Source organism: Dermacentor andersoni, chromosome 9 (genome assembly GCF_023375885.2).
Source record: "Dermacentor andersoni chromosome 9, qqDerAnde1_hic_scaffold, whole genome shotgun sequence".
Classification (NCBI taxonomy): Eukaryota; Metazoa; Arthropoda; class Arachnida; order Ixodida; family Ixodidae; genus Dermacentor; species Dermacentor andersoni.
In genome coordinates this window covers 95,608,896-95,636,106 of record NC_092822.1, presented here as the reverse complement: position 1 = coordinate 95,636,106, position 27,211 = coordinate 95,608,896, and the positions used below count along the sequence as shown (strand labels likewise).

At 45.5% G+C, this 27,211-nt stretch overlaps 1 protein-coding gene across 1 annotated transcript; it reads right to left on the bottom strand.

Annotated features, from left to right (window-relative positions):
* Positions 1-114: 114 nt before the first annotated feature.
* On the bottom strand, positions 115-26,144 carry LOC129384143 (uncharacterized). Its single transcript, XM_072284253.1, has 3 exons — positions 22,972-26,144; positions 12,138-12,206; positions 115-3,487 (listed from the first exon to the last, which is right to left on the bottom strand). Exons 1-3 carry the CDS (start codon positions 23,186-23,188, stop codon positions 3,303-3,305), a joined length of 471 nt encoding a protein of 156 aa, XP_072140354.1. The 5' UTR covers positions 23,189-26,144; the 3' UTR covers positions 115-3,302.
* Positions 26,145-27,211: the final 1,067 nt, after the last annotated feature.

Below are 27,211 nucleotides of genomic sequence, written 5' to 3'. Positions count from 1 at the left end.
GACAAATGCGAGACAGGTGCATTCCTTGTGGTTTTATTCGGCCTCATCAAAAAAAAAGCAGTCCTGTTGTGGCGCTCCCAATTCACAGGTGCAATGAACAGACAGATGCAAAAGGAAGCTTAAGAGATGTTTATGGTTCAAAGCAAAGGAACTAAAAACAGGGCACAGAGACAACAAATGAAGCACCAGATGCACCATGGAGCTGAAAAAAAATATTTAAAAAGTGGAAGGAAAAGAAATAAGGAAAGAGATTTATCTGCGCGATTTGAAATTCTGCGGGAAAATAAAGTTTTACCAAGGTAAGGCAGCAACACAGCTCAGGTCGTACCCACGGTAGATCACCTTGGGGTATAACTTCTGTGCGATGTAACAAGCAAAACACCTAAGTGAAAAAACGGGCATCCTTCTGGCTGCAAGTTTTTTCAATGAATACCTTGAAAAACGTCATCCATTGATTTTGCTTAGTTGGTTCCTGTCCCGTCTCACACTTTTACTACACTTTTGGAGGGATCGACTGGGAATACAACCCACAACATTTAATTCAGCGCAAAATGTGTAGCTGATGTTTAAGTCATTTGGGTCGGTTGTGCAGTGAAAACATATGGAAAGTAGAATGAAAATGATATAAAACAAATACGTGAGAGAATGCAACCTGCAGGAAGTTGTTGTCATGGTGGCACATGTCAAGACGTTCTTCAGAAATGTTTTGTCAAAATTACTGGAACTATCTGGCATGGCTTCTCCAATTAGAGGTATTATATACACCACACAATACGACACAATCTTGAGGCCGCAGTCTGGTATAGTGATGTCGCCCATCACTCTGTCAGAGAAGCAAGACACCTTGTTCATGAGCCAAAACATGGTGAAGCTTAATACTGCTGCATAAAATTTTTTGCATCAAAGATCATGACAGCACGAACAAACACTGAAACAACAGCTGGCATTTGCACAACAAGGCACCAAGCCTGGCGCCAAAAAACCCCAGGAGCCCATCAGTGACGTTTGGTGATGTCATGTGCCAATGCCACCTTAGCTGTCACAGGATACAGCAAAAGTTGATGCAACGAATGCCCAAGCCCACAATTATGCTGATTCGTTCAATGTATTATTTTTATTGTTTTTAGTTTCCCATATAGGTAAGATAAGAGCAAGACATGATGGTGACATCATTTGGCCCAATTACTCCACTGAAGCAAGAATTACTTACCATATGGCAAGCAAACCACTAAGATGCAGTGGCCGTACATAAGCTCACGTTTTCATAACCAGAGAGTGATCCAGTTTACTCAAAACCCCCAGCACAAACCCATGGAAGGCCGAACATTTCAACTTGTGCATCAATCCATAATTGCCCGCAACCTCCAAAATGATGACATGTATAAAAGAAGGCTTGCACATAATGTCGCTTCCACCATTTGGGTGAGGCACTCAGTCTCTTCTGCACTTCCGAAGAATAGAGAATAAGACTAGTGCGTGCAAATGTTTTGCCAGAACGGTGGCAGCGACATCAGTGCAAGCGATCTGTTCAATAGAGCCTGCTACTGCACTCTGCACGAGGTGGTGGTGATAAACACACAAAACGACTGATGAAAGGTACACCTTCAGTGATGTATGCTTACAGATAATCAATTCTTTTACCACATGCTCGCAAGTCTAGCCATTATGCTGATGGCTCTGCATCTGCAAGTCTAGTTCAGGCGATCAGAAAAGAAAGCTTCTGAACTAGCAGTGCCTGCCTGCCGCCTAACTTCTGCATCATTTCATCTGCTTTGGTGCAACGTCTGGTGTGCCAGTGCTTTCGATGGCAAAGACAGAGCAAGCAAGACCATTAGCAATTCACTCAACATTAGTCGCCATATTCATCCATTCCAACAACCAAATCAAACAATATGATGCTCTCGACATGTGACCGATGACAAGGCAGCAATAACAAAAAAAAAAGGATGGACGTGTGCTAAAAATGCTTCGTCACCGCGCTCGAGAAAAAGAGTCCAAAGGCTGGAAGGAAGTCTGTCGTATCCCGACAGGTCTTGCTTCGCAAAAGGTGGTGAGCACTTCACTCAACAATGAAACGCACCTTGCATTCGTTGTTCTTGACAATTCGTTGTTCTTGACACTGCAGCGTTTGCGCGACGGACAGACACCTCTCAAGGCCAATGCTGTCGTTATCCTTCTTTTTCGGCCGCTTCAGAACCGTGTTGGCCGCGTCTCTGGCGTGCTGCTTATGGTGGAGGACAACAAAGCGCCACTTGCGGTTTTACGGCAATTCGAGACAGGCATCGCTGGGACCGAGGTGAAAAGACAGGTGAAGACAGGTCGCGGAACTTGCCTTCCAGCCTCATCCTGTACCCCTTTTCGCCCACAGTGAGTACGTTGCTCGTGAAGACCTGCAGGGGCGCGTTACGGTACTTGCGGAGGGGTTTGATCACCCAGACGTAATTGAAAAAGGCTTTCGGTTCTGGTCTGGGCTGCCCTTCGGCAGCATCTCAAGGTGTAGTTGACTCGACCACAGCCTCGAGCTGACAATTGAGGCCGTTCGTGAGAGTCTCGGAGGGCGACTGATCTCTCGATTGGGTCGGGGAGTCTGCCACCACGGCGTCACGGTTGGCTACTGGCGTAGCGTTCTCTTCGGACGGAGACGTCGAAGAAGCCGACACAACGTCGGGCTGCTGTCGTTCTCTGCCGGCCTGTGTAGTTGTGCCTACTGCAGTGGTAGTGTCCGGCCGTCAATGAGTTGTCCCTGTGACTTTGTCACTGAGAACCGTTGGTGGCTGCACAGCGACGCTAATCCGTTCGCGCAGCGTTTCTTCGAGGTGATTTGTCCTCGTCAGACCATTCTCCAGGTTGTCTATCGTGCTCAGCAGCGTGGACAGAGAACCGTCGCCGTCGGGGCCGCCGCTAGCGGACGACGGACGCGCCTGGTTCGTGGCCAGAACGTCCGACTTGCAGCCGCCCCGCAAGTGAGCCAAAAGACGCTCATTCTGGCAACGGGATTCTTGCACGAGCGGCAGTTGACGAGGCGGTGACAGCCCTCAGAGTAGTGCTCCACCAGATCTGACACAGGACCCACGTAGTTCCATCCACACACACACACACACACGCACACGCACACGCACACACGCACACGCACACGCACGCACGCACACACACACACACACACACACACACACACACACACACACACACACACACACACACACACACACACACACTAACACACACACACACACACGCACGCACGCACACACACACGCACACACACACACGCACAAACACACACACACACGCACGCACACACACTATACAGGTTCCAGGGTTTGCATTTCAGCACGCAGATCTTGTAGTGCCTGCCGCCCTGCACTTTTGGCTGTCGCCAAAGCGGCCATGTCCTCGCTCCGAGTGGAGTTTCTCGCGCGGACAGCAGCGCCCTTCCACGTGTTGAGTTTGTTGAAGGCTGCATCCAAGAGGTCGGCCAGCTGGGGGTCTGCAACAAAGACATGTTAAATTAAAGTTCTGGTACAAAGAAAATCATGCAACACATGCAACCGCATTTAACAAATGTATATGCTATAAACGAACAATGAGACGGTCAGTTTCAGTTTGTCATTCGTTCATAACAATTGGTTAAAAGAAATGGTATACAGACAAGGGTCCCTAATAGACTGCACCACGAGCCTTGTCATCAACTGCCATAGTTATTTTTCAGAATATGCTACGAAATGACAGTCGGACAAAGTACTATTCATAGCTGTTATCATAGTGCGGGATAAACTGATGATGGCTCAACATCCCATGGCAGCGCCAAAGATGCAGTAATATATTATTCTGTTTATTAGTGTGGTGGTATTTTACAGTTTAATTATGGAGCAACCGCTACTGTTCGCAAACAAAAGTTATTTCCAGGTTTTCATGTCATACAAAAATTACCTATTCATTGACTTTGTTAAAAATGTCGTGCAAGTGAATGGCAATTTGTCGGACTATTTTGTAGTGTGCGAGCAGAAATCGGCGAAATAAAAATTTTAGCCCCTTTATAGGAGTTATACGAGGCTCCTAAAAAACTTTCCATGCTACAATGAAAGAACTACACGAAATAGCTTGATGGAGGCCACACCACGACCACACAAATTGCGGGATCACAGCATACTCTTCACTCGGCTGCAAAGAACATGTGCTGAGTACCCCGATAGCACCACTCGTGACAGTATGGGTCGTTTTGCGAAAAAAAAATCATGCCAGGTACATGAATTCCAACTCTTTACCAGCCATCTCATCACCAAAGCTGGCGATGCGATATGCCTCAATGATAAGCGTGATCATCTCCTTGACGCCTTTTTCAAGAATTACCGTATTTCCAAAGAGGGTCTGTGTGTTCCGGATGCACATGTAGTCTGTCCTTTTCTCCAGTTTCTAGTGCCCTACGCCTTTTGCTCCCACCATGCCGTACCCACAAGCCCAACATACAACTTGGTCAACTTCATGAAAAAGCAGTTATATATTTGATGAAAGTCAGAGGCGTGATATGCATGATGTGTACCTAAATTTCAGCATCTATAGTTTGCACACATCCAATATACCAAATTACCTATGCATCTGTTCCAGTTCATCACTAGCGTAGTTTAAGAACCACGAATCATGTTTGTGCCACGAAGCTTAAATTGAGAGCAAGTTGGTAGTGTATTATGGGTGATGCAGTTTGAAGCGTCAGGTAGTGACACCTATTGCAAAAAACCATTAATCAAGCAATCGACAATGTTACAGTATGTACCCTTCTGAGCTATGTCTTCAAGCGTCCCTAATGAGCTCTACGCCTCAGCGTGATAAATTTAGCAAAAAAAAAATGCTGGTACATTAAGTGCAATCCATAGTAAACTCAAATGTTTCTCGATTAACTATCAGATCTTTTTAAAGTATTGAACGCTCCTTTCATCCATGATATTATGCGTTCTACAAGGTTAGCAGTAGGGCTCCCCACTCTCATGGCCAAACTTAAAGCATTTTCCTTATACGTTTTTTAAAGCGACCCATACTTGAGGTCAAGTTCAAGTAGAAGTATCTGAACTGATTACAGCATGGTGGCTGGCCAGCCTGTGCAATTTGAGTCCCAACAAAGCCATCATATGTTATAGCGAACCAAGAAGGTCAGGAGGAAAGGAGGCCAAAGGGGGCCAATGAGAACGTTTAATTTGCATTTAATGTTTGATTAATTCATTTATTCGTTTATTAAAGCAAAGCTATCCTTCCCTCCTTCGGCTTTCCCACTGCTGCTGCTGTCCGGCATACTGCATGGGGGGGGGGTTCGAGTCAAAGGAACGGCAACGCTTGAAATTCCTTTGGCGCCCACCGTTGGAATGATGGATGTTACGCAAGTCCCCTTTAGAACGAGGCGGTGGGCTGCGCCACCAAGCTGTTGCTATTATACTGTGTAAAGTCCTTCCGAAGTTAAAAACGAAATAAAAAAAAGCATGATGAATTCCAATATTCTTATCTTCTGACGCCCTATTACGAACTATGCTTTTGTAAGTCTTCGTTTTTTGTCGTTTCCCTACTTCCACTAATCTCCAATCGCGTCTCACTAATATCTATTGCGGAAATTATTACTTTCCTCCTGCTCTCGCTCAACCCAAAGCTTAAAGGAGGCCAGTGGTCAAGTAGTTAATCATGGCAGCCTTAAAACTGCCGGCCCGCAATAGATTATATCAGCCTCTCTGACTTTCCGCTCGACGTTCTTAGTTTCTGTGCTGCTCACTTAACAGGCTGCATACTTGCTGATCACCTTCCTAGTTCTTATCCACCACTGTGAATCAATGCTTTTTCCTGCACAAACAAATACCTCAACACTCTCTCAGCCAAATCATTGTCTTTCATATTCCTCAGTCATTCCTCATAATCAATTTTACTGTGAGATTCCCTCACTTCAAAACTAGTACAGTGCATGTCAATCTGTACAGCTTTATTTGTAGTCTTCCCGTTAGCACCCAACGCAAAGCGTCCCACTGACATTTGGCTGCCATCAAGTCTCGATTGTACCCCTGATTTCAAGCAAACAACTACATTTCCAAAGGTAGGTCCTCGGACCATTACACTTTTCCACATACTTCGGAACACTTTGTACCTACTACAGCCCCATAGCCCTGTGTTTTATTATGGCTACATTTATTTTCCCCTTACTTCTATTGTTTTTTTGCTGTTTTTTCATATATCTAGTGCATTCGTCTATCTATATACCAAGGTATTTACATTATTTTATCCGAGCTATTTCCCGGCCCTGTATTGCCACTGGCTGTTCAGCGTTTTCATTTAATACCATAAAACCAGATTTTCTCACGCTAAATTGCAAACCTAAATTCCAGCCTTCCTGTACGCAGATAACAGCCAGACGTTGCAAATCACTTTGCTTGTTGGCTAGCAACACAATGCCGTCCGCATGAAATAAACCTGGAAGCTGCTGCTCTACTGTTGTATCCTCTTGATTGTATGAGAGATTAAGCCTCATATTGCTTCCTTCTAGCGCCGTCTGCATCCTCACCATATCCTCACTGACCTCGTTCTTTGTGTCAGCCAACCAAACACAGGCAACGGGTGCCTGCGGTCAGAATGGTTTCTCCCTCCCACTCCCTTTCACACCCAATCGCTCCTCGTCACGTGGTTTTTACCCACACGCCCTTTCCTCCGAGTGCGGGGCGGCGCGCGTGAGATCGGGGGAACATCGCAAGAGCTTTGTGAGGAGAAGCACACTTGCGGGGGCGTGGCTCACCATGGAGTTCGATACATCGATATGCCGGTGCACGGGAGTTCTATATACGCGAACAATAGCGCAATACTTTTGCATGAGATTCCCAAGGGGATTTTTCAACTCTTCCATATAGGCAATAATTTGATATATGCGGGATAGACTGTACTAGAGAAATGCAAAACAAAAGAGATACAGCAAAGGAGGGTGCAGAACACTGCACAGTGAGCCTAAACTTCTGCCACTTTCCATCTAAACCTTCTCCCAGCGTGCAGTAGATGCGCGAATATTATAAAAACATATTATCGTAAATATAAGAACGCGAAGCAGAAGTGATAGAGAGAAAAGGAGTCAAGCACGGCGCTGTTAATTTGTACTTCCCCTAAATTACTAGCAAACTTGCTCCAATGTAGATGCGAACACTCGAATATTAGAACAATGCGAAACATAATATACAAAGATAGGGAGACAAACACGGCGCGACGACTCTGGTCTTCCTTGAGTTCTTTTTCTAAAAACCTGTTCCTGCGTTGCAAGGGAATCACGAGCACTAACAAATCTAGAACACTACGGGCACTGCGAGTCTGGCCGTCACCCACTTTCCTTTTGAACATGCTGGCCTCATTGATGCTAAACAATATGTACAGGGAACGAGGTCTAACGGGGTGCCAAGCGTCTTCACTTCCCCATTTTCCTTCGAAACCTACTCGAGCATTACCGTGCATACGCACATTCTAGAAAAATGCAAAGCAAAGGAAGTACAGTAAAGGAGAGTATAAAACGCTGCGCTATGAGCCTGAACTTCCGCCACTTTCCTTCCAAACCTTCCTCCAGCGTGCCATGGATGTGCAAATAGTGGGAAAACACGAAATTGAGAAGATAAAGGGTAGAGGGTCCAAATTCCATAACGTAAGTCTGGACTGCCCCCACTTTCCTTCAACACCTGCCGCCAAGATATGTGAATACAAGAAAAACACGAAGCAGAGGAGATAGAGGGAAGGGGAGCGAAGCACAGCACCATAATAAGTCTGCCAAACAAAGAATATACAAAGATAGGGAGTCAAGCACATCTATTTGAGTCTGGACTTCGCCTATCTTTATTCGAAAAAACCTGCTCTAGCGTTGGAGTGAATGCGGGAGCACTAGGAAAACCTGGAACAGTGTTGGCACCGTGAGTTTGAACATCCCGCCACTTTCCTTCATAACCAGCCCTCGGCATTGCCCTGGATGCGCAAATACTAGAAAAATATTAAACAGAGAATATACACGAAAGGGGGCTAATTGGGGTGCTGCGACTCTCGATTTCTTCATTTTGCTTCCAAACCTGCTCCAGCGTTACCGTGCATACGCAAATACTAGAAAGACACAAAGGAGATACATTAATTGCTTTGTTAGCCTAAACCTCCACCGCTTTTCTTCCATACCTTTCTTCATCGTGCTGTGGATGCGAAAATATTAGGAAAAAAAGAAGCAGTGAATATACAGGGAAGGAGGACCACGAGGGTGCCGTGAGTGTAGACGGCCCCAGTTTTGTTCCAATCCTTCTTACTGCGTCCCGCGAATCTGCGTATAGTAGAAAAACGTGAACCAGAAGACATACAGGAAAGGGGCGCTGACGGTGGCCCTGCGAGTGTAGGCTTCCCTTACTTTCGTTCCAAACTTTCCTAGAAAGGCCCTCGGATGCACGAATATTAGAAAACACAGAGGAGATACGGCGAAGGAAAGAAAATGGCGGTGCCGCGACCCACTTGGAAACCTTCTAACAGCGTGCCGTCAATCTGCGAATATTAGAAATACGTGTACAAGAGAAGATGCAGGAAAGGGGCATTGATGGCGGTGCAGTGAATCTATGCATAGTGCAGATGGTGCAAGATAATGTAGTGCCGAGCTGACCCGCGACGAAGGTGAGGCAGGCGTCAAGCATTGCCCTTACCAGGGCCGCTCCCGAAGGTGGCGCAATATGGGCCCTACCCGCGGCGAAGGTGAAGGAGGCGTTAAAGGGACACTAAAGTGAAAAGTGATTTCATCTGCATCACTAAATTGCCGTTCCACAACACCAAAAATACCACTCTTACAACGATAGGACGTTTGGTAAGCCAGAAAGAGCGCAATAACGAAATACCGGTGGCGACGCCTACTTCAGTTCCCGCACCTGGGGGCTGTGACGTCTTCGATTTCGATGGCATCTTCTAGGGCCTCTTAATTATATATAGCGGCACAGATTGACTACATTGTGTTCTAAAGGAGCCAAATATTAAGCATGGCAAGTTTCGGGAACCTTTATTCAGCCGACGTGGCACAAATGCAAAAATGTACTTTGCAATCCCTGGCGTCACGCTGACATACCGGCACTGGAGTTTCGGCGCGAAATTATATACTGATACTTGTAACTTCATTTTCTCATCAAATAATCAAACAATGTTTTTGAAATGACTGCCTGCAGGGTTCTCAAACAATGCTCCGTTAGTCTAAACTTGTTTATTGTTTCGCTTTAGTCTCCCTTTACACATTCCCGACTTTCGTTCCAAACGTTCCTCCAGCGTGCGCTGGACACGTGAAAATAAGTTGGCCTACCATTGCGCTTCTTGGTAATGCATGCAGAACACGCAGTACAAAACGTATGCGGTTCTGCGTATCGGATTCGGTAGCACACACTGCAATCCGCCGCTATCGAGTCGCCCCTCTGGTGACGCACCATCGTATAGTGGTTCACAGTAGTGGAGAGGGGGGGGGAGAGTAGCAAATATTTATCCTTCCTTAAGAGTTGGCATGAGAAAATGGGCGGAGAACACGGGTATCCAGTAGAGGTCACGCAGTCTTCACTGACAGACAGGCCTCAATATGGCCGTACACGTTTCGAGTGGGAAGTAGAAGTAACAGGACGAAACGCTAGAATTGTTTTTCGAGTCACCGCAACGGCACTGCGCCAGGTAAGGGGACGTATAGGGCAAGAGTGGAGGTGGCAGGACAGCCAGGCGCAAGCACTGCCAGAGGCGACATATGACACCGAGGAACGCGCTCCGCAAACGGGGAAGCGATAGACGCGGCAGAGAGCCATACAGCCACGCGACGCCGAGACGGAGTGGATAACCGAGGATCGGGCGCGAAGCGGTAAGGCGCGCCCACCACCAGCACCGCTGCCGTGCCGCGACAGTGGGAGAAAGGACGGCGAAGCCGGAGTGGAGGGTAGCAGCGAGAGTAACCCAAACGGCGCTGCGCGAAGGAATGGGGCGAGAGGATAGGTTTGAAGAGGTGATCCGGCTTTCGGGGACAAGGGGCATAGAGTTTCCTACAATATACTGGTGCAAACTTTGGTGCTGCAGTCGTCCTGCCATAGGAATGATGGGAAGGACGTGGATTTCCCGCATATTCGTGCTTGTGAATTCAGAAGTTTTTGTGGCTTTGTATGTTACGCTATATAAATCTTACTGTCGTAAATTTCATAGCAATCTATACAATCGCAAGTATAATTGAAAATGTTGAGCTTGTCGAAGTGGGCAAATCGAAACTCACGAAACGTCTCAAGGTGACTCATGTCTGCGATAAATTCGTAAGGGTGATTCACATCGCTTATCGATACATGCATCTGTGGCTTAATGGTTTCAATATCCGGCGTCTGTGATTGAGGTACTGTGTTCAAATCCTGCTGTCGGACAATGTTAATGTTTATTTAATTACCAATTACACAGTACACTGTTGAAAATGGCGAGCTTACGAAGTCACAAGCCGCTTGAAGCCAAAGGGACGAAATTAGGCAAATCCTTGTACCTCCCATAATTCCCACGCTGGTGCAACCACTGCCACTGCAGCTGCCGTTGACACTAGCGCCAGAATTCTCTCGAGTAATTATTATATGAAACCTATATTATATGACAAGGGGAGAGCCAGACTCGCGCTGCGAACGACAGATTGCAGCAGAAACGCAAGCAGCTAGAGAAGAGCGCTGATGATCACCTCGGTTACGACGAGGAATGAGGGTGACATGAAATGTGGGAACGGGAGCCAATGTGAGGCGTGCGCTCGAAAACACGAAACAGAACAGACCATCATACACGGAGGTTCGGACAATGGCGGTGCTGTGAGTCTGGAGCGAAAGTGGGGCACGTCTAGACTCACAGCACCGCCATATGTACAGTGGTCCATCAATCCACGAATACTAGGAAAGCGTGAAGCAGAGGAGGTACATCCAAGGGGAGTCGAATGCGGCGCTGTGGGTTGGGAATGAGTAAGCTAATAATTTTGATGATTCGGCAGCGTTCCGCGAGGCAGGCCCTTGACTTGAGTAAGTCTGCACTAATTTTGTGGGTGAATTTCAATTATGTTCACAAAAGACACATTGTGCATGAGTCTGTTGAAACAAGAACACAACAAACAAGTCGACAATGTAGTGACACGTGCAGCATGCCCTAAAGGACGTATCAATGCATTGAGTGCAGCAAGTAATGCTTGTTCTTATCCCATATATATTAGAGGTCTTTTTGTGACAACCGTATCATTGCGTTCATATGTTAGTCGAATATTCATGGCACCTTAATTTACATTGTCACCTTATTGGGATGTTTTGCAACAGCTGCGCAATATTGGAAAACTGGCTTATCACCCCGATCCCAGAATGAAACTGCAAATTGACATTGAACAGCTCTGTATACATTGCTGTCGCACAAACTCGCCCAACTGTCAATTCTAATTAATTTCAATTTTGTCCCCCAAATCAGGCCGTCATTGTTTCAAACCTCGAGATTTCAATGGGCAATTATCCCTTGCATCCTGTACAAACTGCGTTGTGTGTCTTCTTATTTCGAGTACTGCAGCCCTTTTTACTGCCCAAGAAGGAGGTGTAAGGTACATAAATTTAAAATACTTGATATAAATAAACCCAAGTAAAGCGTCACACATTGCAAGAAGAATTTTGGAAAACAGAGATATAATAATTAACTGCTGCACCAGAACAATGGTACACCAAAGTTGAATTCAATGCACCATCAGATGAAAAACTGCAGCACAAACAGTAGTCATAACAGAGAAGTCATGTACATTAATGTAAAGGAAAGCGTTATTTTACCCCTTCATGGTGCCGCATAGCACAGATGAAAAGTTGGCTGGCTGTGATGATCTAGCAGTAGTAATATAATAAACATTTTGCTTGAGACATTGAAACAATCTGTCATGCTTTACGCTCTGGACAGGAACCAGCCAGATTTAACCACAAGTAAGCCTAGAATCAGAATTCAGGTTAGGTAATACGATGAAGTGAACAACGTCTATATACCCTAATTTGACGAAACAGCAATGAAGTTTCCTTCTGCACCCATACTGTGCAGCAAATCAAACCTGCAGGCTGCTAAGGCATACGTTTCAGTTACGACTGCGGTTCCAGCGCTGCAATATTGAAAGCACTCACAGATTGCCGCGTCCTCTTCGTCGGATGACGCTGCTGCCGCCGCCGCCTCTTGAGCCACTTCCGCTCCCTCTACAAAAGCAAAGATTCAATTCTGTCACCGGATTCTGACACATCGGAAACAAAAGCAAATATCTTTCAGTAACATTTGACTTTCTGCATGGCAAACCTACACAGTACCACAATTCTCACGTGTTATAAAAATCAAGAGAGCTATACAATGCAATTCTTGTACGTTTGGACACACACGACTCACACGTCTTGTCTCAGGATCAGGAATACATTACAGGACGTGTAGGGTGTCAGCGGGCTACCATACAAAAAAAGCACAAAGACAGTAAATAATGTTTTAAAGGCGTATTCCATATGTAGTTTAAAAATACAGTAGCCATATGGAAGCACTGCTAACGTTATGGTAAAAGTTGCCTACTAGACATCTTGACAGATTAACTGCTAACTTTCATTAGATATTGCACAAGATTCTCGCGGCAGCTTTTACAAAACCATGAGGTATGTTCGGAAGGTTAAAATTCATGAATGAGGCATGCAAGGGAATGATATATGTATTGTCGCGATAGAATTTCACGCAATTTTCGCAGTTGCGAACCATTATTTCGTTAGAACTCGTGGTAGCATGTCGGTATTGAAGCACTGCCTAAATGTTCGACAAGTACATTTTATTGCATTAGCATCAGGGATGTCAAAGCGGAAAGAAGTGTGTGTGTGAAGTGTGGGAAACAAGTCGCATAGTAGAGGTAAAGAGCGCCTTAGAGGGATTGTGTGTGTGTGTGTGCACGTGCGCACCCAATGCCTGATTAGCAATTCATTTAATTTCATTTCATTTATTTTCACCTTAAAGGCCAGGAGGCATTACATAAGGGAGGGCTTTAATCCTTGTAACAATGTTAGAAGAAATGTACAGAACAGTAAAGAAACAATAAGTAAGGGTCGGTGGTATCGGCAATTAAGCAGTGTGGTTATTTCGCGGAACGTTTTACGGTCATTGCATGACACGATATCTTCTGGGAGATCATTGCATGACACGATATCTTCTGGGAGTTCTAATGGGTTATAGCATCGGGAAAGAATGAAGTGTTCATGGCAGACGATCGGGTGTTAATGTTTGCTATGGGACGACTGTGGCTTAAGCGAGAGGATGAACGTAAGGGTGGATTTAACAGGGAATGCCTGGAGTGTGGATGGTCATAAAAGGTGTGAAGCAAGCAGAGGCGAGAGATGATCCGGCGGGAAGCAAGTGATGGTAGTTCAAGGGTACGTCTTAGTGCGGTTATGCTGGTTTCACGAGAGTAATTGGAAGTTATAAACCGAGCAGCGCGATTTTGTATTGCTTCTATGTCATAGGTTAGATATGATTGGGAAGGGTGCCAGATAGATGACGCCTATTCTAACTGAGGACGTACGAATGTTAGATATGCTAGCTTTTTTATTTCTGGTGATGCGGCTTTCAGGCTGCGTTTTAAATATCCCAGGGTACGTGAAGCATTAGAACAGATGGTGTCAACATGAGTTGCCCATGATAGTGTCGATGTCATGTGAACGCCGAGATATTTGTAAGACGGGGCATAATCGATAGGAGCTGAATTTATTGCGGAGGTGTGACTGGTTAAGCTGTGGTTGCGGGTGAATGACAGAGCTTTGCATTTAGTAAGGTTAAGCGGCATGTACCATTTCTCGCACCATACTGCGATGGAATCGAGATCCTGTTGTAGTGCGGCGATTTCATTCGAGCCTTTGATTGCGGAATATAGGACACAGTCTTCCGCGAAAAGACGTAATTTATTCTTAATGTTAGCAGGTAAGTCATTGATGTAGATGATAAAAAGTAGAGGCGATAAACCAGCACCCTGTGGCACACCCGATGTTACGCTGCTAAGAGATGAATTATGGTTACTTGCAGAGGTAAACTGTGTGCGCCCTTTTAAGAAGTGTTCAAGCCAGGTAAGCAAGCTATATGGGCTTCCAACAAATGCGAGTTTTTGAAGTAGGTGATTGTGGGAAACGCGGTCCAATGCTTTTGAGTAATGCAAGAAAATGCCATCAATCTGCAAATGAAGGTCCATGACATGTAGAATTTCATGGGTGAACTCGGCGAGTTGGGCCTCGCATGAAAATAGTTTTCTGAAGCCGCGCTGGTGAGGGTAAAAGAAGTTGATAGATTCCAGGTGATACATTAGGTTGGATGAGATGATATGTTCTAGAAGTTTAGAAGGAATGCTGGTCAGAGAAATTGGGCGATAATTTATAGCACGGGAGCGGTACGACATGGTACGACATGGGCCTTCTTCCAGTCGTCGGGCAAGCTTTCAATCTTTAAGGATTGCGTAAATATTAGATGTAGTACCTCGCTAGAAATGTTACTGGTGTTAACTAGTATTTTCGCGTAGATTCCATCACACCCGGCTGAGGTGCTTTGTTTGAGTGAATTAATGAGGCTACATATGCCATCAGGGTTGATTTTGATGTCTGGCATTAATTTTACTGGGAGTGGTGGTATTGGTTCAATGGGAGTGTCGTTAGCGATGGAGAAAACTGAGGTAAAGTAGTCGTTAAGAGCTGACGCGCATTTCTCAGAAATAATGACATTACCATCCGGATCTGTTAGTTCAATCTGTCTAGAATGTGTCTTTACTGAACGTAACCGCCAGAATTTATTGGGGTTTGATCGTAGAATCGTCAGAAGGTCATGATTAAAGAAGTTATCTTTGGCTATCGTCAGCTCCTGAATATTTTGGTTAGAGCACAGTTCGTATTTTTCCCTTGTTTCTGAGTTATTTGTAAATTTGGCTTTTCGGTAAAGCCTTTCCTTTTTAGCATGGAGAGCTTTCAGTCGTTTATAAAACCATTCATTGTTAGAGCCAGATTTCACGAGAACTGTTGGTATGTATCTAGCTTCCAGGTTGAGCAATGCATTCTTATGAAGTTCCCAGTTGCTATCAACAGTTCTTGTTAAGTAAGTCTGCTGAAAATCATTTAAAAAATTTTGGAGTTCGTTATTTATGGCGTCAAAGTCCGCCCTTTTGTAATCTATTATTATTTTTGTTGTGGGTGACTTTCTTAAGTGCTATTGTCATGCAGATATGGATGAGGTTGTGATCGCTAAGACCGGGTGGTGTGGTAACGCTCCTTACGCTATCGGGGCAAGATGTGAGTATAAGGTCAAGGGTGTTATCTCCTCTTGTAGGACGTGATATCACCTGATGCAGGTTGAAGTCTAGCATAAGATCAATAAATTGTTTAGCTTCGAATAACGGTGACCTGTTGGTTACAGAAAGCAGAGGCCAGTTAATGTTAGGGTAATTGAAATCGCCAAAGAGGTGAATAGGTGCGTTAGAGAATTTGTCAGTGATGTCGGTTAGTGCTTTACGGAGTGAATCACAGAATGACGGATGGCTGTCCGGCGGCCTGTAGCACACGCCAAAAATTGTCTTTCCAGCACCGTTGTAAGCGCAAGTCCACTATAGTTCGAGATTATCATCCCGACTGATCAGGGAAGATGAGAAGGTGTTTCTGATAGCTAATAGAACACCCCCTCCTCTCCGGTTGCTCCGATCATGGCGATGCAGAACATAGCCGGAATTAGGAGGGAAAATTTCGCTATCTCTTACGTCTCTGTTTAGCCACGTTTCAGTTAGTACTATGATGTCGGCATCGACGTCGTGAGTGAAGCTGCGAAGTTGTTCTCGTTTGGGTAGCAAACTGCGCATGTTAGTGAAGGCTATGTTAAGGAGAGGTAAAGATGAGGGACGATTGCGGGATGAGGTTGAAGTGATAGGCTTCGTTGTCCGTCATTGCACGTTTTCGTGTCCTGTTATTTGGGATGTGCTGTTTCCATGCGCCTTTATGAATGGTCGCGTTGTCTTAATCACACTGTCAGAACTAGGGTCGTAGCGCTTATTGTTGACGAGCAACTTGTCTACGTGCAGTTTGAACGCACATTTTTGTGGTCGTATGAAACCTAACCATTTAGAACGTGCGATGCGAGTAGCAGGAGCGAAATCTTCACGTATAGCGAAGTTTGTTGCCTTTAGTTTCCGCCCGCAGGCCAGAATGTATTCCTTTGACTTGAAATGAGTCAACTTGATAATTATCGGGCGCTTTCTTTCAGGACGGTATTTGCCTATGCGATGGGCACGTTCAATAGCGCTTGGCTCTAGATGCATTTCCAGCTTGCTAGCGCAGAAATTGATTATTTTTTCCTCAGACTCTTTCCATGTTTCATTTTCGTTGTCTTCCAGTCCGATGAAAAGCAAGTTATTACGGCGCATTCTGTTGTTTGTGTTAGTGCTCTCGGCTTTTAGCAGCGCTATCTCTTTGATGGCATCATCATGTCGAGTCACAATTACTTCATCCTGATGGTCGTTTTCTAGCACAGAAATACGCTTTGTCAGTGCAGCAATTGTGTTGTCTTTGAGAACGTTGGCTTCTCTGAGCTCATTTATATTGGTACCTATTTGTGAAATTATTTCTTTTAGTTGTTTGATCGTCTGTGAAAGGGATGAAACTCTCTGTCGGCGCCTGGGTTAAGTTCAACATCTCCGGAGAGCAAGAGGATTAGATCAGACAGAAACGCAAAGGCAACAGCTTCATAGTACAGACGCACAATTCTACACCATTTCAAGTCGCAGGGGCACGACACCGCGAAGACAACAATTGTCGCTACGAAATTCCTTAGTATTTTGTAAGTGATTAACCTGGAAGGTTAGGAAAGCGATGAGCATCCTGCGCGCAACGGTGTCGTGCCCCAGCTGATCAGCTTTGCCACGCCGAATAAATGCGGCTTGGCTTGACCATGTGACTGGTGACGTCGCCTTCGTAGGGTGTTGCCAGGTGAAAGAAGCTTCTGCCGCTAAAACTGGACTCGTCTTCACGGCTTCGGTGACGAGAGGCAGGCGGGTACCCCAGGGTTGTGGGGGCATCAGGGAATGCGATCCGGTTTTCAGAAGGGGTTCCGGAGCACGGTATGTACAAGCACAAAACCAGTAAGGCAGCATCTGGAAGGTCAGGAAAGCGATGAGCATCCTGCGTGCAACGGTGTCGTGCCCCAGCTGATCAGCTTTGCCACGTCGAATAAATACGGCTTGGCTTGACCATGTGACTGGTGACGTCGCCTTCGTAGGGTGTTGCCAGGTGAAAGAAGCTTCTGCCGCTAAAACTGGACTCGTCTTCACGGCTTCGGTGACGAGAGGCAGACGGGTAGCCCAGGGTTGTGGTGGCTTCAGGGAAGGCGATCCGGTTTTCAGAAGGGGTTCCGGGGTACGGCATGTACAAGCACAAAACCAGTACGGCAGCATCTGGAAGGTTAGGAAAGCGATGAGCATCCTGCGTGCAACGGTGTCGTGTCCTTTTTGATATGTGTCCTTTTTGATAAATAATCTGGTGAACTAAGTAAAACTCCCGATTTGTAAATAACGTCAACATCAAACTCTTGCAAAAAAATGGGACCTGTGAAGGAGGCAGTGATGTCCTTGTTTTGCGTGCGAAACCGACCAAGATGCATGGTGGTAAATATTACGTTGAAATCTGGCTAATAAAGTACGGTTGCAAATCTTTTAATGTTCACTGAACTGCTAGAGCTTGCTGCATCGTAGAGGAATAATTGAGCTCTGCAGGTTTGAATGACCTCCTCAGGTGCAACACAGCATGGTATTGTCCCTCTTCATTCTTTAGTAGCAGAAGAGCACCTAAACCAAGACGAAAGGCATCTATGTCCTATAATGTGTTTAACGGCTCCAGCCCCTTCTAAACACATCTTTCGTTAGAACAGTGAGCCCTCTGCTACTTTATCACCGATAGCTGTTGAAATGCACTGTGGAAAGTACTCCTCCCTCTTGTTTGTGCAGGTTTTTATCTCAAACATCTGATCACGAGAAGGTATGTCTGTATGATAAGCAGCTATGTGCATATTTTAACCGCTGTGTAGTCAAGCTAGTGCGAAGTTTTGTGTGATGCAAATGCAGAAGAGCATTCTCCTTATGGATCTGGCATTCCGCAGTTAATGGACAAACTGGATTGTTAACGCATAAATCTGCTGGAGCTATAGACATGCTTTTTTAAAGGACAGAACAGGCACAGCACAAAAACACAAAATGCAGTAAGGGGGCACGTGCACTGCACGTTCCTTCTAATAGTGCAAAACTTGGTCATGGTGGTATGGAATCTTCGAAAACGAAACTATCCAAATAAAAAGAGCCCCACTGCAGGAGTACACGTTTCTTGCGTGCCTCTTTATCCTGTACTGTGTATTTTGTCCTTCACTATTTCTGTTTCACAAAATGCTCTACCAGACTGTCCGAGTCCCCTGTTTCATGCGTTTTCCTTTCACAAAAAAAAAGGAGTCCATCGGTGTTTTTTTTATTCTCACTCACGGTGCAATAGGCTAGCTGTGCGAATGGCGGCCGTTACACATGGCGCGGCACTGTCCCAACACTTGTGTATGACAGATGGCGTGGCGATGTCACAGGCTTACGTTTGCTGTGTTAGCGCAGCTCGCTCCTATCTCAATACGGCTCGGCGTTTCTTTTTCTGGTGTCAGGCGTGCACATGCGATTGTGATGGGCAGGAAACATTTTGTTCCCCGCTCCAGAACGGGTTACAAAGGCTGTACAGAGAAATTGACCTTTGGTGTCGAGCTATCCGAAGGAAGGATCGAGTCCTTCAGCCGAATGATCACGTCGGGGAAAAGCACTTCGAGCCTCATCTTGTGTCCAAGACATGGACAGCGCACTACAAAAGGCACGCCTTGGTGAGTGCTCCGCGAAAGGCATCACTGGCGGCGATGGTGCTCCCACAAGATTTCCCGACTGCCCGGCTTACCTATCGAAAACAGTGAAAACAAGGAAGCGCATGGCGGAAACACAACCGCGGTCGCAGTCGAACAGACGATGCGCTGCATCAAAAGATCATAACGAGTGAGACGCCTCGTGTAGGAATGACAGTGGTGGCGTTAATGGAAGCTCTTTTGAAGCGTTGCCGAGTGCACCGGAGCACGACATGAATGCGTTTGAAGAGCAAACGTCATAAAATACCTCCGTCTGCTGGGTCTAGCTCCTCCCTAAAATCTGCATACGCTCGCATTCGCAAGCTTGCTCGGCGATTTACCACGGCTTTTCCTTCCGTTAAACTCATCGGGATACCACCTGCTCGGCTTTGGAGAAGTAAAAAGCGTCGTCGTCTCCCAGCTGAAGCGCACCAAAAAACCTGAAAGCCGTTTACTGTCAGATGCATGCCTATCGCCAGTGAGCCCCGCATCTTCCTTGGTAACCACAAAAATTGTTGAACTTCATGAAGATATGCTGGCAAACAACCGTGATGCGCAGGTCAGTTTCAAAGGCAGATGAAGTATGAAGTGCAGTATGAAGGTACTTTTAACAACTATGGATGACGTTAAGGCTATCGTTGAGCATGTTGATAAGACGAAACATGTTGATAAGACGAAACTGTGCAATGGTGGACCGAGCACTCTGGAGTATCGGCACGTCGAAATAAAAAGTGGGCATATCTCGACAACAACCAGAAATGGCGGCACAAGAGATGCTCTATTGTTCTTCACCCCAGTGGCTCGAACTTATTGGTATGTCACAAATGTTCCGGCCTTTCAAACGTCCTGCGAATGCACCAGAAAAAACAGATCAATGAATGTGCAGGCATAGGCCTTCAGGTACGCGTCCGTTGACTTCATACCAGAGCAAGGACAAAGTTGCAGCACTGCGCCGGGAAAATTATGCTCTGAAAAGGTCCAAACATCGTCTGCTAAACAGCTTTAAAAAATGTCGGTGGAGCTTGCAGAAGGTCATATCCACATGCAAAAAATGTCAAAAGAAGAATTGAGTGAGAAAGTACACACAATAGATCTCCCTAGTGCTCAGCTGACTGCGCTAAAGGAGTGTGTAGCAGCAGCGAGGTTGACGAACAAAAAAAGCAGCAGTAAACAGAGGATTGGCTTCTGATGTGCTTGCTGTTGCACATACGTAGCCGATCTGCATACTCGTTCCTGCGAGGTAATGAGGTGCTCCCACTTCCTTGCGTTACGACAGCGCGCAAGAACCTGTGCATGAGTCAGGTGTGGCTTTGACAAGAGGTTTTTCACAGCCCTTGAGAAGAAGATGCCCACTAAAGACAATTTTGAACGCCATGGAATACTTGTTTTCAATGAAATGCGCGTTCGAAAGGAAATTCGAGTTCGTTCGAAGACGATGACATACAGTGGCTTCACTGATTATGGAGATTCTTCAACGGTCCGCGACGACCTTGCTGACCACGGGCTTGTATTTCCCTTTCGGTCATTTGGCAACAAGCACTCTCAGCCGATAGCAGTGTTTGCAATACTTTTGCTTGAATACGCGGGAGTCTTAAACGGCATGGTCGCCTGTGATGGCGCAAATACGAACCGTGCAATGTAGAAGGAGTTCGGCATCACTGGAGCATTGCAACAGTCCCGGAACTACTTCAGTCATCCAATTGGTGAGAAACGCAATGTATATGTGTTTTCTGACGCACCCTATCTGATGAAATGCCTTTGAAACCGTTTACTTTCACAGAAAGTGTTGTGCGTAAATGGCGATCGCGTTGAGTGGGTACATTTTGACAGGCTGTTTATGGGGGACTATAAACAGCCGGAAAATTTGCATGTTTGCCTCAAATAGCTTTGTTCCACCTCAACCCTTTAACGACCGAAAAAAATGCGGTTGAAGCTGGCCACTCAGTTGTTCAGCCAGAGTGTAGCGAAAGGCTCGGTGTTCTACTCGAAGTGAGGCACAAAAGTGCTCGAAAATGTCAAGGGAACAGCAGAATTCACACTAAGGTTTAGCAATCTTTTTGATGCTCTCACCGGAAACCATCCAAAGGAAAGCATCACTGTTGGCAGCAGAGATTTGAGGGTCCTAGCGTCGTCGGTGCATTTCTCAAATATATGGGAAAAAGGAAAAACATCGAGAGCAAGTTGCCTAACCGAGCAAACCGCTGAGGGCCTTCGTGTGACTATTTTGTCCGCACTGGAACTATAACGATACCTGCTAAAGGAGTGCGGTTTCAAATGTGTTTTAACTGGAAAACTTAACCAAGGCGTGTTAGTACGCTTCTTTGGGATTATCAGACAGGCTGGTGGCCAAAATGACCACACATCTATGCCCGCATTTCTGCAGCTTTACAACATGGTGTCAGTTTACAGTTTGATTAAATCCCCTAAATTTGGAAACTCACGTTGAAAATGAATCGCGGCAAGGTGCACCTGTACTTACACTCAAAAATTTTTAATTTGCTTTTGGCGACAGTGTCCAGTCAAAAGAACACCTGAAGAAACTCAAAGAGACGCTAGATGGCCTCGTTGCTGCTGAAAAGGAAGATGACAACGTGTTCGACAACTTGCATGAAGCACCGGCAGCTGCAGATTGCATAATTTATTATTTAGCTGGTTTTATATGCCGCAAGTACTTGAAAAGCACAACGTGTGCAAAACGCAGTGAAGGATTATCGGAACAAAGAGCACTTCGTCATCAGCCGGAAAGCAGCGTTGTTCTGTGTAAAACCTGGGGAGGGCTTTTGCACCCAAAGCGATGTCTTTTTCAGTTGCTTCATGCAAAGGAGATGGAATTCCACAAGCATGCGGCTCTCAGAAATGCCGATGAATTAACATTGGACAACATGCTTGATAAGCACAAGTTTCAGTTCTCCTGTGCCAATCATAAAAAGAAGTTATTGCTGGCGTGCTACACAGATATGTAGCCATGAGAATGAGGCAGTTCTGCAAACAGAAATCTGAGGCAAAAAATAAGTCGCAGGAGCTGCAAAAGCTGTTGAAGCTTCAGTAAGTGAAAACTCTACGTTTAATTTGCTCAAATAAATGATGGGCGCCATTAACTTCCTCGTGTGTGCGAAATGCGTGCCAGTGTCCACTTTGTTTATGGAACGTAAATGCTTGTACGAATAATTCATTGATGGCATGCTCTCCGTATTTGTCAAATAAATGTCAATCTGCACAAAACTTTACTGCTTTTGCGTCCCTGGCTTTTAAATGACAGTCGTCCATATGATTGACAAATTGGCAAATGCCGACAAGCCAAGGCTAGTCCGTCCTGTACACTAACATCACAACCACCTCTACCAGAACCCTAAACTTCGGTTGTTAAAAAATGCGGCCTTCGAATAGCCACACTGGAAAGCTGTTTTGCAGCGCATTACAATTTAACTGCGAGCTTATGTAGGTTACATTACACGTAAAACTAGTTTTCGCGGGGAGGTTTTGGCATCTCATCATGGTAAGTTCTGTGGGTGAGGTAGGTATTGTAGCCGACTACCGTTGCGCTGGCCTCATTGCGACAAGCTCCTATACCGGTATGGATGAGAGCGTGCACTACATGGCTATCGGAGCACGCTTAGTCTCCTTAAACGTATGCTTCGTTCAATCCAAACAAGTTTCCGTGTCAAGCTGGAATAACATACGAAGAACGTTTTATGACGCTTTTCACATCCGTAATAACTCTCGCCCTGCTTTTCTGCTTCAAAACCAAGGCCCTTGTGTCTGTGGCGCCATCTGCCGAGCGCTACGCAATACATGCACAGCCTATTTTTCCGCCTGGACGGCCTTCGTTCAGCCACCTAGCCTATTCTTACGGTGTTGTCACTGAACGTGTATGCAGGCTAAGGTCAAATGTTCAGAACGCATATCCTTGTGCACAATAAAAAAATCATTTCAGGGTCCCATTAAAGAGGTTATGCGTACGTGGCCAGAAAAATGTTTGAAATGCAATATTTTGGGGTTACATTTTCTGCTGTGCATTATACAAATTTCATACAAGTTACTCCTGAACATGTAACTCACCTTGGTAGTTCAGGACTTCCTCAATGCTGCTCAACAGCGCATTGCGCCGGTCCCGTACTTCCTTCTTCAAGTCCTCCGGTGCGTCCTTCTTCACCTCTAGACATTTCATCAGACGTCGCTCCTGCCGACCCGCCCGTGTAATTTTTTTCATGCAGCGCCCGAGGAGGCGCACCAGGCCATCCTCTGCAAAAAAAAAAAAAAATCTAAGGGTTACCATTACTCTCCTCAAATAACCGAAAAGGATAAATGTAACTGTTACATACGGGTCTCAACCTCATGTAGAAACTGGTCGCGCAGTTTCTATCGTCAAATTATTAGCCCTGCCAGCACATTTCCCTGAGAACCACCACATACGTACACCTGCCCATACTTTCGTTCCGCGTTTCTGTGACAAAACACCTGATAACATCGCACTTTTTCTCGAATAACATTTGTGTGCACACATCATAAGAAGTCAACAAACACTGTCACCAAGGACATCAAAGGGAAAATGACTTGTGCTTAATAAATAACATAAAGAAACGATAAATAATGGAAATGAAGGTGGATGAAAAAACTAGTTGCTGCAGATGCGGGACGATCCCACAACCTTCGCATTTCACGTGCGATGCTCTACGAATTGAGCTACCGCGGCGGTGTTTCCTCGTTCACTTTCTTGTGTATTGACTTTTCCTTGTAGAACCCTGGGACTAGACGCGGAACTTGCTTTGTGCCACAGGCATCAGGAGATACGGCGCCGCGCCACATCTTTGCTTTTGTTGCTTCACAGCTGCTACTGCGCTTTGTCCACGCCAGAAACTCCAAATACCGGTGCAAATACAAATACCGGCCGCACCCAACGTTGGTAGATTAGGTCAGTTGGATAAGTCTGCTTAGGAGGCGGCTCCAACTCGTCTATCCCTTCAGAGATGGCGCTGGCGTCGCGTAGGGATCGAGCCGCCGGCTGTCGGCGGGCACGTTCAGTGCTTTTCTTGGTGTTTGTCTAGGCTGTCTGTCGCCGGCGTGCACTCCGAAAAAGTTCCTTTGGTGTTATCGTTGATTTATAAATTGGAATATAGGTATGTGACTTGGAGATCACGTGCATTGTGTTGTAAGCCGAGTTTGACAAAGAGTCTGTGTGCCGACATGCAGCGCGCTGGGCTGCCAAAGTGGATATGCTTCTCAAGAGAAAACGTGCAGTCGGCAGCACTTAACGTGCCGAGGACTTAACTTTCTACTAGCACATCGTTAAAGGCAGCATTTTTAAGATTCCACGTGGCAGGTAGACGCTTAAGGTGGGTGCAGAGTGACTTATTTTCGCCATCATTCCTGCGCACCTATCGAAAGCAAAAGCACCAAAGCCCAGAAGAAGACCTTCGAAGCTAAGAGCAACAGTAAATTGTCATGTTCGTAAGTCGGCAAGTGATGGCGACGTGATGTAAACATAAAAAACAGTAATGCTAAATAAACTGAGGTCCCTTCCGTTCTAGAGATGTGTTCAGAGGAAGCATTTTCGTTGCCTGCATTCCAAGAGCACTCAAGTTTCGAGTCCTGGAGTGTCCAGCTCATGATTCTTCAAAGTTGACGAAGACAGTGGTATTGTTGTGATGGACAGGGCCGTGGTTATGAGGAAAGACTTCACTGTTGCACTCAGCTTATGCGGAAGGCTTGTTCCTCCGTGCGTCTACAACGAATATGGTTCAGGAGAACCGGTAAAATTCTCAAGCTTGAAGAAACTATCCGCATTTCTCACTTGCGTTAGCAACCTAAAAGTGTGCACGGGCTGTCATTGTGGTTTATTCCCCTTCATTTCGGCAGCAACATCATCTTTCAAGACCCAGGACCGGTGGAGGAGCACAAAATGCTTTAGGCTGTCTCAGGAAAGCTTCTGCCCACTGTGCAAGAGCACAAGAAAAAATATCCGAGCACGGGAAAAAAAAAAAAAAAGAAATCTGAGGAACGAATCAAGCCTCACCCAAGGGTACGTCTAACAAATAAAAACCTAACTAAGAAAGAGTGATAAGGGCTACAATTTTCGGCGAGAAATCCAAAAAAGAAATTAGGGCTTTCAAATGTGTCTTCCTCAAGCGCAACAGCTTGCTCTTCATGCAGTGTTGAAAGCTTCTAAAGCAAATCAGCGAGAGGAAAGCGCTATAAAACCGACTGGTTGATGACTTACCTCCCTCTTAAGATATCAAGCTCTGCTGCTTATAGGCTGATGTCAAAGATGAATATTTTCCCACTACCTACGTGATCGCGCCTTAAACAAATTATCAATGGAATGCCTTGAGAGTTCGGTTTTAACAAGGTTTCGCTTAACAGCATTGGTGCACTTATGAAACAAAAGGAGTAAGCTGCTGTGGAATCCTCATACTAGTGGAAATGAAAGTGCGCCAAGCTATCACATTCAACAAGCAAACATGTAAAGTAGATGACCAGAAATCTACAGCCGTGGCAGATCATGCACTTGTGCTTACGTTTGTGCCCCCATTTCATTCGTGGGTACTGCCAATCGCCAGCTTCGCTACAAAAAATGCATCTCCTGAAAGAGTCCTCGCAACGTTGGTTTGGAAAGCCGTCAAAGAGCTTCATAAACAAAATGCTACAGTGATAGCCGTGATAAGCGATGGAGCAAGCACAAACAAGTGAATGTGATCAAAATTTGGTGTGACAAGCAGCTCTCAAGCACCTAAGCACAAAATTGAATATCCCTGTATTCCAGACAGCAGTCTATACTTCCTCTGTGGTGTGTCTCACATTGTGAAGTGCATAACAGATCATCTGCTTCGTCACAAGTACGGCATGGTAGGTATCCGCTTATTTATGTTAGCTTGTAACAAAATTATCGTGATCACAAAATATCAGCTCCAACATTTCAATCATCTTTTTACTTTACAGAATGGCGAACATAAAATCAACTATGACCGTTACTGTATACTTCAGGAGGTCAACAGCGAGCAGCAGCTCCGTGTAGTACCAAAACTGACAAGAGAGCATGTGAACCCCGACACTTTGAGAAAAATGAATGTGCGGCTGGCTGTTCAGGCAGGTGTAATTGCACACATTCTTGTTGCTCTTAAGTTATGGTGAAATTGTTGCATGCGTAGCAGAACATGTCTAAAATTGTTGCGTTCTTTGCAGCTTTTCAGCCAAAGCACCGACATTGGCCTAAACATGCACAGAAGACTTCAACACCCCGGCCTTGAAAACTGTGATGCAACAGCGCAGTTCACATTACTGGTGAACGATCTCTTTGATGGCCTAAAAAGAAGCTGACACGTTTTGGGATAGGAAGCTCATCAAAAGAAATTGATGTACGCAAAAACAAGTCAGTTTCGCCACAAAGTCTAAGCAGTAAATGCGATAGTAACAAGCTTTTTACAGGAAATTATGCTTGTACATACAAGGGCAGTATTAATTATAGTAAACATGTTTGGTGTGGCCTGCGTAGACATGAAGAAGCAGAGAGAACTCTTTGACCACAACTTCACTTTTTACTTCCTTGCGCGCTACTAATGAATATTACATACTCGTTTAGTTTTAAGCTGGTTCAAGAATTCCTTCGACTTGTAGATGTGACCGAGCAGAACCACATCAGAGAGGGAACTGTTACGTTTGCCTCACAAGTGACCATGGAGTCCCTCCGAGTGACACTAGCGTCTGTCTCGGATTTGATCACATACCTTTATTCCAAAGGAGCACACTATGTCCTTACAGGAAAACTCAACCAGGATGCCTTGGAAGTAGGAAATGAAGAAACCTTTTGAAAGGTTACATATGTCACATATCTGTTGGTATAGGGACGCAGGTGTTTGTAAATGTTTCAGGGAAACAGCCTTTATTTCACTTTTTTTTCTCTCAGGGGTTCTTCGGAGTCACTAGATGCTTGGAAGGGGATGAAGACCACCAGACTATCATGAGCTCGCACATATGCAGGCTTTTAAGTCTGCACACACCTATAAAGTTTTGCATCACTGGCGATGTCGTGGCAGAGCCAACTTTCATACTTGCTTCTGTTCAACAAACCATGAAAGCAGGAACGACAGAACGGCTGACAACACATGAACAGCTCTAAGCTGTGGTCAAGTTAAAGCTGTAGAAGCTATGGACTTCACCAAAGAGTGATCTGGCAAAGGGAGACACTACGCCAGATCATGGATACAGCATGCCAGGGGCACAAGATTGCGTTGGGTATGATTTGTGTGGCTATCTCGTACACACTTTTCCGAAACATGAGAAGTGTATTGCATACATCGATGAA

Coding starts and splice junctions, on each gene's coding strand:
- LOC129384143 (XM_072284253.1), bottom strand. CDS start 23,188: ATGGTAACCCTTAGATTTTTTTTTTTTTTTGCAGAGGATGGCCTGGTG. Junction 12,207..22,971: donor GGAAGTCCTGAACTACCAAG/GTGAGTTACATG, acceptor TTGCTTTTGTAG/AGGGAGCGGAAGTGGCTCAA. Junction 3,488..12,137: donor CGAAGAGGACGCGGCAATCT/GTGAGTGCTTTC, acceptor TCTTTGTTGCAG/ACCCCCAGCTGGCCGACCTC.